The sequence below is a fragment of the Xiphophorus couchianus genome, chromosome 8 (assembly GCF_001444195.1).
Source record: "Xiphophorus couchianus chromosome 8, X_couchianus-1.0, whole genome shotgun sequence".
Classification (NCBI taxonomy): domain Eukaryota; kingdom Metazoa; phylum Chordata; class Actinopteri; order Cyprinodontiformes; family Poeciliidae; genus Xiphophorus; species Xiphophorus couchianus.
Genome location: NC_040235.1, coordinates 24,631,077 through 24,642,364, shown reverse-complemented (window position 1 = coordinate 24,642,364; position 11,288 = coordinate 24,631,077). Strand labels below are relative to the sequence as shown.

The window sequence follows — 11,288 nt, the reverse complement described above, 5'->3', positions numbered from 1 at the left end:
CATGCTAACTCCAAGCGGGAAAAAGAGAGCCGCATTTGCGCATGCGGTTGTGACGTCAGCGCGGCAGGTGCAAAGAGCCCATATAAGAACTGTGACAATTTTTCGTTTTTCTCACCAGGAAGTTTTATTTTTTGTTATATCACGCATGAAAGAGAAACAAACCAAATTCAATGTGTACTTTATTTGTTTTTGGCCAACAAAAGGCTTTAATTTCAATCTATTAATTTGCGTTAAAACAGAAATCAAATATCTACTCGCACTTTTACAGAACAAGGCCGTATTACTAAGTCGGAGTGGCGCAAGGATAGACTTTTGCGTAAAAATAATACAAAATGCAAAGAAAAAAAACTGTACCTTTGATATTTTTTACTTATTTATTCTCTCGATAAAACAAATTGCAACAAAAACTGTTTTAAAGGTGAAAATAAACAAATAAATAAATAAATTCGAAAAATTGTTGACGTACTTCCTGTCCTTCAGGCGCCGCCCCGTCACGTCTCCGCGGTGACGACAGAATGAGGTCAGGAGTTCCTGCTTTCGCCATGTTGATTTTAGTTACGTCAGTCTAGCTAGCAGCAGCGCTGCCACCACTATGAAAGAGACGCTCTGACCGCGGCGAAACTCACCATTTGAGGTGCGTAGGAGCTCTAATGGCAGCGAACAGGAGGTTTTATGAACGTTTAAGGCTGTAGGATAAGCTTCCTCTGGTAAGAGGTTATGTCAGATAAGTTCGGGTGTGACAGCTAATGTTGCTAAGGCTAACAGCAGGCACTGCCAGTATCTCTCAGATTTATAGAAAATAGATACAGTTTGCCTTTTTTGACTAAATAAAGAGGTGTGTACAGTGAAAAGAAAAGTTCCTCTGCTGCGTCAGTCGGCCATTTTGGGGCGTTTTAAACCTTCCAGTTAACCTCCGTCTTTTGGTTTCAGGGGTGATATTGTCGCCTTACAGATGAAGCTCCGGTAAGAAGGCATCTCCACATCCACGATGCTGGCCCGTCTTTTCCGCCTCCACGGCCTGCTGGTGGCCTCCCACCCCTGGGAGGTGATAGTGGGGACCCTGGCCGTCACCGTCTGCCTCATGAACATGAACAGCTCACCGACCAGCAGTCAGATGTGCAGCTGGAACAACTGTCCCAAGGTTGAAGAGGTGAGACGGCTGTGAAGGTAGCATTTGGGAAGGCAGGAAGTTGTTTTCCTTCACGCTAACAGGAGGTTATATGTCCTGTTTTCTTTCAGGAGGCCCCCAGTAGTGATATAATCATTTTGACCATCACTCGCTGCATGGCTATTATTTATATCTACTTCCAGTTTAAGAACCTCCTGCAGCTGGGATCCAAATATATTCTGGGTCAGTATGATGACAGACTGTGACCATGTTCTAGAATCACAGCGCTCCGTGTTGGAGTATCTCCATCGCCTTCGTTCTGATTATTTCTTTTTGTAGATTATTTTTTTTTTTGGCATATTTAAACAACTATACCCTCTGGATTTTGGATGGTGGGGAGCTGGGAGGATTTTTGCTCTCTCCTTTTTTCTTTCTTTCTACTTTTAAACAGTTGTTATGACGTGTAACCGAGGTAACAAGATATTGTTTTTACAATTGGAAGCAACTTAGTAGCGTCAAATACTGATTACTACTGGAGATCCTTCCTGCCCACAGCATCACCATTACACAACGACTCCTTAAAGATACTTGAATGATATGAGCTATGACAATATTCACCTCGGGATAAATAAAGTATTTTTGAATTGAGCTAAATGACCGGCGGCTGCTTGTTACACATCCCGACACTAGTGCAACAAAAAAAAGAACATCCAAAAATATCTAAACACATTTATTTTTGCTTGTTTCTGCAGGTATTGCTGGATTGTTTACAGTGTTTTCCAGCTTTGTTTTCAGCACAGTGGTCATCCACTTCTTCGGGAAAGAACTAACCGGTCTTAAGTAAGTGTTATTTTAGGTTCTGCTTTAGAAAGGTGTTCATACGCCTGGTAACTGCCTCACTTTAGTCATGAAGGAATCACAAACTTAGGTTAAATTTATCTGTATTTTGTCTACCAGATGAACACAAAGCAGCAGATTATTGCCGAGTGGAAGGGAAATGACACTTTGTTTTTAAACGTCCTTCTTTGCAACGTTGCACAAGTTTAGTCATATTAGATGGAGAGCAAAGCGTGTCAAATTTAAAGTTTTCCTAAAGCTTTTCACCTTCGCCCCAGTTTTTCCTCCTTTAACACAAGCTTCTGTTGTGGTTCTGTCTGTATGTTTTGGCTTGTAGACATCTCGTCTTTATCCCAGGTTTTCTCGCCATTGGTGTGTTCATGGTGATGTTCAGTGTCGGCTTTATGGCCATGTGCATCATCTAGAGAGAAAACCGCGCATTGTTTATCCTTCTACTTAATAATTATGCTCCGCTTTGTGTTGGTTTTCAGGTAGCAAGCGATGATGATGTTTATCTGTAGTTTTTGTGTTTTTGACTGTATCTACATTAGAGCCAATATGTACTAAATGACCCCTGACCTCCAGGGTTTAGCAAAGTCGTTTATAATACTTACTAGTATTTTAGAGAAAGATTGCCTTGTGTTTCTGATTGAAAAACGATGAGGGGTGTAATTCAGTTCTAATCAGAGACGGAGTATTATTTATAATTTAAGAAAAGAAAATTACTAAAATAAAGTCTTAATAATAACAAGAGTGAAGTCGTGGTATTTTGATTTCCTTCTCGTATCGTTGTGACTTTATTCTTGAAACATTATGACTTTATTCTCGTATTTTGTTTCTTTATTTTTACATTTTTCTTAGTGTGGCCTTAACGATCTGTCAAACTAATCAGACGCTCCCATTCTGATCTCTGCCCAATCTCATGGCGTTTCTCTAGCCTCCTGGTGTGATGGTGGCTTCCAACTCTTTAAGATATTAGTACAAAAGGCTACTGCTCGGTTGTTTTTATTATTATTATTGTTGCAGAAATCTCACCCTGTCCTGTTTTTCTGCAGTGAAGCTCTGCCGTTCTTTCTCCTGCTCATTGACCTGTCCAAAGCCTGCACTTTGGCTAAATTTGCCCTCAGCTCCAACTCCCAGGTAGTGTTTCGCGCCCGTCGCCGCGTCTGAACTTGCACCTCGACCCAGCCGTAACAATCTGGTCGTGATTCTGTGTAGGAGGAGGTGAGGGAGAACATATCCAAGGGCATGGCTATCCTCGGCCCCACATTCACCCTCGACGCTCTCGTCGAGTGTCTGGTTATAGGAATTGGCACCATGTCGGGTGAGAACGGCTTTCGTTTGGTTTTCAACTCCCCAAAACATTTGCTGGTGTCAAACAGCGATTTTAATCAGGACCTGTTTTGCTCTCCAGGCGTTCCTCAGTTGGAGATCATGTGTTGTTTTGGCTGCATGTCTGTTCTGGCCAATTACTTTGTTTTCATGACGTTCTTCCCAGCGTGCGTCTCTCTGGTCCTCGAGGTAAGGGTGAACCCAAAACATCCTGTTGAAGCAAGCTCAGTCTAATGACGAGAATAGTTACTATCACTGATATACGTATATTGCTGGATTGGACGTCACTATGCATTCGTCACAATGCATAGTGACGAATGCAAGCGTCGTCACTATGCATTGAGCCATAACAACAAAACTAAACTGTTCTGATGAGCAGGAATCTGTCACATAAATGGTCATGGCGCCCTTATTTCTTACCCAATTTCTGGAAAATGAGGGTTAAATTAAGGCTGAGAAAATTGCCTATTTTAATATGTAAAATACTTATACCGCCTAGAAATAGATCCATAAATAGTTTGGTTTCTGTCATTTCTAGGTTCATTTTTCATTTTTTTAATATTGAAAAATAACTTCATTTTACATAATTGTTGCTGTAAGAGCCATGGTTCACTAAAATGTAATGAACTATGACTCCTGTGCTTTATGAAACATTTCATCCTATTTGATAGTTATGAACATCTCCACTTACTGCGAACAACAAGGAAAATTAGTCCAGCTTTCGTCGCTTATTAAACTTTTAGGAATAACGGCGGCTGCAAAAAACCAACTCAAAACCATGTTTAGTCGCCGTGGCAACTGACTGACAACAGCTCTGCTAGGTGACAGCAGAGATTATGTTCAAGTGCATCAGGAGTCGACGGCAAACAACACGCAGACGTTTCCCAAACAAAGAAAGCCCGTAAAAACCTCAGATCCAGATTTCAGACTCGATGTGAGTTTTGCTATCTTTAAGAATTGGCCAACTAAACACTGGAGTTGGTAGATTAGCTAATTTACACACCTGCTCTACTGATGATCTGTCAGAATCCAGGCGTGTGGTTTGCCTTATTTTAGTGTTAATTGAACCAAAACATACCGAATTCCTCAGCACATCTACATGTTAAAATTGTCAAGCTAGCATAACTGACCTACTTTCTCACAATTTTTAAAATTTTTTTTAGTTGAAGCCTTTTCCTCTCCTGTGAAATGCGATTCACTTGGACCTTGTTATCTTAGCTGTAGTGTTGACAACTGCGTCCATTTTTCAGATTCTTGGCAAAGATCGTGCCATTTTACCAGCTGCCATTATTCCCAGACTCGATGCGTAACGCACAACAAGTCACGCGACGTCCAATCCAGTGATTTATATTAGTGAGTTACATGTTCAACTGTGGATTCTCCTGCTTTAAAGCTGTCCAGGGAAAGTCGGGAAGGCCGTCCCATCTGGCAGATGAGCCACTTGGCTAACGTTCTGGCTGAGGAAGAAGATAACAAGCCCAACCCTGTGACCCAAAGAGTTAAAATCATCATGGTGAGAACACAAAAAAAAAACTTTCCAGAGTTTTTTGCTGCTGCCTAAAGATGGTTTAGTTTTACTTTCCTCATGTAAAGTTGGAACGATGAAGCAAGCGTTGGTCCGTTTCGCTTTCTCGTCTTTCAGTCTCTTGGTTTGGCCTTGGTCCACGCCCACACTCGGTTAACAGCTGAGCATTCGGGTCGCAATCGCACAGCAGAGGGACCCGTAGCGGAGAGACTGGAATCAGCTGGGGCCGCGTGGCCCCTGAAACTCACCAGGTAAACATAAAACCAGCTTTGGATCATTTTATACTTGTGAGAGACATTTAAAAACATAACATTTTCCTATATTTTAGTTTACTTTGTCCTTGCTGCAGGATGTAGAATATCCTCACAAAGAAGGTTAACATTATTAAATGATGCCATAATAGTGAATTGAAACTGTTATTTGCATTGTTTTTATCTCCAGTTTGGTGCAGGAAAAGTTTGAAATTGTACCTTGAAAGTGCTTGAATTTTACAGATGAAGTGTCTTTCTGTGCCTCTGGTTTGTCCTGCTCCGCTCACGTTTGCTGTTGTCCGTCTCGTCCCACCAGCATGGAGCTGGAACACGTGATAACTCTCGGCCTGGCGCTGCTCCTCGCCATCAAGTACGTCGTCTTCGAGCAGGCGGACACCGAGTCCTCCCTGTCTCTCAGGAGTCCCATTAGCGGCGCCTCTCTGATTCAGAAGCCCCGGGCAGCCGACGGCTGCTGCAGGAGGGACCAATCGGCTGCCAGGAAAAGCTCAGCGGGTGTCTTAGCAACCGGGGTTGCTTCCTCGGCGGTCTCAGACGTTAAACCGTTGCCTGAGGCTGATACTACCTGTAAAGGTGAGTGAGACAATGATGTCTTAGTTTGTTGGTTTGGTATACTGCCTTCCAGTCACACCCTGTATAGTTCCTGTTAAATTCACAGTGATAGAACATCCAAAAATAATACCAACTTGGAAATAGAACTATATTAGCTCTAATGTAAAACATTGTTTCTAATCAGTAGACATGTAAAACATTTCCTCTTTCTAGGTAACATAAACTTACAAATTATATAATATTTTTTACTACATTTGATCCCATTTGATAGCTAATCTAGTTGAATTGATTAAATCTGCAGCACTTTCCAACCTACAGAGACATTTTTTACTCTCAGGCCGGCCAAAGAAAACTCATTTTGAGCCGCAAATGTCACACGTTACATTTTTAAAATCATTTCAGATCGGAAATTTGTCATTTTCAAAGATGCACGATTTTTCCCCTATTTTTTTTAGAATTTAAAATAAAGATGAGCATAAAAGTTTAGCAAAAAAGTGTTGTTTTTTTTCTGTAAGACAGAAAATGATTTAAACAATAAAAAAGCACAGAGATTACCGACCTAATGAGCAGAAAAACGCATTTAAAAACGTGTTGCTTGCGCTTTTATCGTCATACTTTGTGGAAATTCACTTCAAATATTGTAGGACTAAACTGAAAAACTGTCAAAAAGTTTCATATATCTAAATTTAGAAACGATAGCTGGTCCTTTTTAATTTTTTTTTATTAAGATCCATTGTGGGAGGTCCAGAGAGCCACAGACCAGCACAGTAAATGAACCCCAACATGACGTGTTGTTCTCTGTCATTGAAGTGAGACGAAGCGTTTCAGTGGAGGCCGGCGGCTGTGGAGCAGAACCTCGCTCACTGGAGGAATGCATGGCCGTCCTCTCAGACCCTCAGGTGACTCACCAGACCACACTGACAGCTCAGGTAGTTTTTGACGACGTGAGAATAGTTTTTGATGCTTTAAAAAAATATATATATATTTTTTTCTAGAGCGGTCCAAAAATGCTGACGGATTCAGAAGTGATGGACCTGGTGACGGCTAGGAAGATCCTGAACTACAAACTGGAAGCGCTGCTGGAGACTCCAGAAAGGGGCGTGGCCATCAGGAGAGAGATGCTGGCGCTTAAACTTCCTGTCAGCTCAGCTTTGTCTGGTCTGCCTTACAAAGGCTACGACTATTCAAAGGTATTTACAGGTTCCATCGTACCTTAAAGGGGCAGTGTTATTATTAATATATATACTCCCACATAGTGCCATTTTGCAGCACAGTCTTGTACCTGTTATCTTCAGTTGTTATTATAATACTGTATATCTCAAATATCACTAATAAGAAATTTGACTTTGTAGCTTGCTAATTGCTGCTGGCTAGTCTGAAAAAGCTGAGTATGGGAGGAGCTTCATCCTCAGAGGCGGGGCTAGGTCCACCCAGGTGTTTTGCACAACTGAATGGTTGCCATGGAAATTAAAGGATTTCTCATACATGCATGAAAGAATCAAAGCAACACTCCAGGAATGTTTTTGATGAGGGAATAACATAACATGATGTAAAACTCATAAAGTTGATTTTACATAACGCTTCCCCTTTAAGTTGTCCTGTTTTTATTTTGCCATAGAAACGGTTCCAGCATCCTCATCCGCTGCTGTGTGTTTCATTTTGTGTCACTTTAGGTGATGGGCGCTTGCTGCGAGAACGTCATCGGCTACATGCCGGTGCCAGTGGGCGTGGCCGGCCCGCTGCTGTTGGACGGCCAGCCGTTTCACGTCCCCATGGCGACCACGGAGGGCTGCCTCGTGGCCAGCACCAACAGAGGCTGCAGGGCCGTTTCTGTAAGTACACCGGCTCCTGTGTCAGTCGCGTCCGGGGCGCCCCCTGTTGCTAACCGTTAGCGTTCTTCTATCCCCCCGTCCAGCTGAGCGGGGGCTGCAGCAGCAGGATCCTGGCCGACAGCATGACCAGAGGTCCTGTGGTGAGGCTGCCCTCGGCGTGCCGGGCCGCAGAGGTCAAAATGTGGCTGGAGACCTCGGACGGGTTCGGCTCAGTCAAGGAAGCCTTCGACGAGACCAGCAGGTGAGAAACGGCCGCGGAGGTGATTTTAATTTTTTTTTTGTTTCACCTGAGAGACAGAAAGATCAAAACTAGATGTTTGTGTTTGCAGGTTTGCCCGTCTGGAGAAGCTGCTGGCCTGTGTGGCAGGAAGAAACCTTTACATTCGCTTCCAGTCGCAGACGGGCGACGCCATGGGGATGAACATGCTCTCTAAGGTACAACCAGACGTCCCAAGCTCTCCTTGTTAGCAACACTGAACATTTTCAACACCTTTCAAAACCTTGAAGTATTTTATGTAGAACTGAGCAATTGATCAAATGTTTGGTTTTATTATTGTTTAATTTTTGGAAAGTTTATTTTATTTTTTATTTTTATGGTATTATAACTAAATTTCTTGTGGCCTCACCCTGATACTTCGCCATGCAACTCACAGGAGGGTTGATTGAACTAACAAGTACACTCATTTGTAATTTTATTATTGTTTTTACTTTTTAGAAAAGAAATTGAGAAAAAATGATGTGATTTCAAATCGGATCTGAGATTTTTCACCGAGCTCTTGCTTGACTGTGGACTGAAATGAGTTGGGGGTTTTTCCCCTTCATTTCTCAAAAAAGTTCCCAGTGTGTCCAACACCATAGATAAAGGTGTGTGTGCGTGTGTGTGCGTGTGTGTGCGTGTGTGTGCGCGCCCTTCAGGGGACGGAGCAGGCTCTGAGTCGGCTCAAGCAGCACTTTCCAGACGTGGAGGTTCTGTCTCTCAGTGGTAACTACTGCACTGACAAGAAGTCTGCTGCCATCAACTGGATCCTGGGTCGGGGGAAGTCCGCTGTGTGTGAAGCCACCATCCCTGCCAAGGTGGTGAGGGAGGTAAAGGATCCAACAGGAAGCGATGTCAGCTCGAGCTTCCGCCATCCCTAGCTGAGTTCAACGTGTTGCGTAAATGTTCTGCTGCAGGTTCTGAAGAGCAGCACGGCCGCTCTGGTGGATCTGAACATCAGTAAGAACCTGGTGGGCTCGGCCATGGCCGGCAGCATAGGGGGCTTCAACGCGCACGCCGCCAACATCGTCACCGCCGTCTTCATCGCCTGCGGACAGGTAGAGCAGCGCTGAGCGCGCTCAGACTGGAGCTGCTGTTAGTTTAGTGGTTAATGGATGGACTCGGCGTGGCCAGTTGTCATCCCAGTTCCTCACCGGTGCTGTTGCTATGGTGCAGGACCCGGCTCAGACCGTGGGGAGCTCCAGCTGCATCACTCAGATGGAGGCCGCCGGCCCAGACGGAGACGACCTGTACATCAGCTGCACCATGCCGTCCATGGAGCTGGGCACGGTGGGAGGAGGCACCAACCTGCCGCCACAGCAGGCGTGTCTGCAGGTACCACCACCCCCACAGCCACCAGTCCTCCGTCTGAAAACCACCAGTTCATCTGCGTTAATATGCTTTCATCTTTTTAGTGGTTCACAGCTGTCAGACTGCAACTGTTTAATCTTTCCCTCACTTCATAAAGTGTTGTTTGATAGAAAACGCTTGAAATATTTTTTCACCAGGTTGGTGCTAGGACTGAAACGATTAATTGAATTAATCGTCTAATTGAGTAATTGATTAATCGTTAACTGGAGCAAAGGCTCAGGAACAAAAAGATAATTTGCTGAAAGAATAACATATTCACTATTCATTAAATAAGCCCAAACTGTACAAATGTATATGTATATATTTGGCATTTATGATAAAAATAAACCTTTGCCTGTAAATATGTTCTACACAGAACTCTTCGAGCTTTAATTTCACTGTTAAAATTCTGTAAAACAAAAAAGTGCCATTGCTATCCAGTTATACATTGGTCAAATCAGTAGATCAGTCGTACGCTGTATCGATGTCGAGCATAAACAGCTGAATTTTTCACATGTTCATGTTGGAAGGATTTTTTAGCTGCAGATCCATCATTTGCTACAAATGATCAAGTGTTCACCAAAGGGATGCCATTAAAAAACATAAAATGTTTTTCTCATTAAAAAAATTAATTGTTTCATTTACACCTTTGAATTTATTTTCAATGTATAAAAAAGGGCTTTAAAACAAAATATGCAGAATGTGCCAGTTTCTTTAATCTGATTTATTGTCAGAATAATCGATAACTAAAATCCTCATCAGTTGCTACTTGGTTCACCTGCAGTGCAGGAAATGTTTTGATGCGTTTCATTCGTTCTTCCTCTGCAGATGCTCGGTGTCGCCGGCCCCAACCAGCCGGGAGAGAACGCCCGCCAGCTGGCCCGTGTAGTGTGCGCCACCGTCCTGGCGGGGGAGCTGTCTCTGATGGCCGCTCTGGCAGCAGGACACCTTGTCAAAAGTCACATGACTCACAACAGGTAGGGGTTTTTTTTGTTGTTTTTTTGAAAGGTTTTGTTCCCAATGTTGCCTCCACCACCTTTTTCGGCCATTTCTGACTGCGTGTCTCTCTCTCCCCTTCCAGATCTAAAACCGACCTGCCAGTGATGGCTTTCCCAACGGCCGAGACAAATGTCCCCAAGCATTGACTCTTCGTCCAAAACTGCTATAAACACAGCTTGTGTTTGGTTGCTCTCTGACTGCAAATGCTTTTTTTTGGTTTTGTTTCCCAGTCGAGATGTTACCGTTACTAATGTGTGCTATTTATTTGTATCTGACTTTTTTTCCCATCCTGGACGATCAGCTAACTGAATCAGAGATGTGAGAAAACCTGCATGGTTGTTAAACAGGTTTAAACCTGGCTTTGCATTTTGCCAAAAGCTTGCTGGAGACGGCGCCGCGGACGTGTGTGAGGCCATTTCTGCTCACGTTTCAAACCCTGAATGTGTGATTTTTCCTGCCAGTGTTACAAGCTCCGACTCGTGCCATCCTCCCTGACTAAAAGCGAACTGCTGTATACTGTGTATACTGCGGAGCGGCCATGACTGCTGGTCTTCTTGGTTCCCGCGCAGATCCACTAACTAGTCGTTACCGCTGGGAGACAAGAAACTTAAAGCAATATTTATTTATTTTGAACATTTTCATGTGAAAGTATTAGATTCCTGTAGGTGGTGAATGTTAAAGAACGGTTGTGACAAGATCAGATTCTTGTTTTGCCATCCTCAGAAGTGACCTTATGTGTTACAAGTGGAGCTTTACATAGAATATCCAATTCAAAGAAATTTTTTACACTTGTAATCATATTTAAAAAATAAAACACTACCTTTCTACTTGGTGAACTCAAATTTATAAAACAAGTGAAGCTCAAGTTCTTTAACACCTTTTATTTTTCATACGTTTGATTTCATTTCAAGATCATTTTCTTTGATTAAAATACTTTTTACAAGTAATTTGATGTAGTGAAGCAGATCTATGATCAACGATGTTCCTGAAACAACAATACATATCACAAACATCGCGCTTGTATTCAGTATTTGGCAGGAGGTTTTAAGAAAACAATTTAGTGGAATATGATGAATAATCTGGTTTTAATCAGTTCACTCCATAAACTTTGATTTCATCTTAGGAGTTTGTGTTTTAGGCAAACCCCCAGTACCTTCTCTACATTTGGCGATCGCCACATTTGTTTTCCATCACTACATCTATAAAATTTGCAATGCAGAAACAGAAT

General features: G+C 42.8%; 1 protein-coding gene across 3 annotated transcripts; it reads left to right on the top strand.

The window, feature by feature from the left end:
- The first annotated feature begins 492 nt into the window (after positions 1-492).
- LOC114149006 (3-hydroxy-3-methylglutaryl-coenzyme A reductase-like) lies at positions 493-10,891 on the top strand. 3 transcript variants are annotated; one of them, XM_028024540.1, is made up of 20 exons: positions 493-634; positions 931-1,150; positions 1,240-1,351; positions 1,861-1,948; positions 3,001-3,085; positions 3,164-3,269; positions 3,360-3,466; positions 4,671-4,790; positions 4,920-5,053; positions 5,370-5,644; positions 6,434-6,522; positions 6,619-6,813; positions 7,297-7,455; positions 7,539-7,696; positions 7,785-7,890; positions 8,371-8,541; positions 8,629-8,769; positions 8,888-9,046; positions 9,890-10,038; positions 10,143-10,891. In XM_028024540.1, the coding sequence occupies exons 2-20, from the start codon at positions 989-991 to the stop codon at positions 10,204-10,206; spliced, it is 2,580 nt and encodes an 859-aa protein (XP_027880341.1). In that variant the 5' UTR covers positions 493-634; positions 931-988; the 3' UTR covers positions 10,207-10,891. The 3 variants fall into 3 exon arrangements, with proteins under 3 accessions (XP_027880341.1, XP_027880343.1, XP_027880342.1); XM_028024542.1 differs by having other exon boundaries at positions 509-634; positions 953-1,150; XM_028024541.1 differs by lacking the exon at positions 493-634 and adding an exon at positions 686-707.
- Positions 10,892-11,288: the final 397 nt, after the last annotated feature.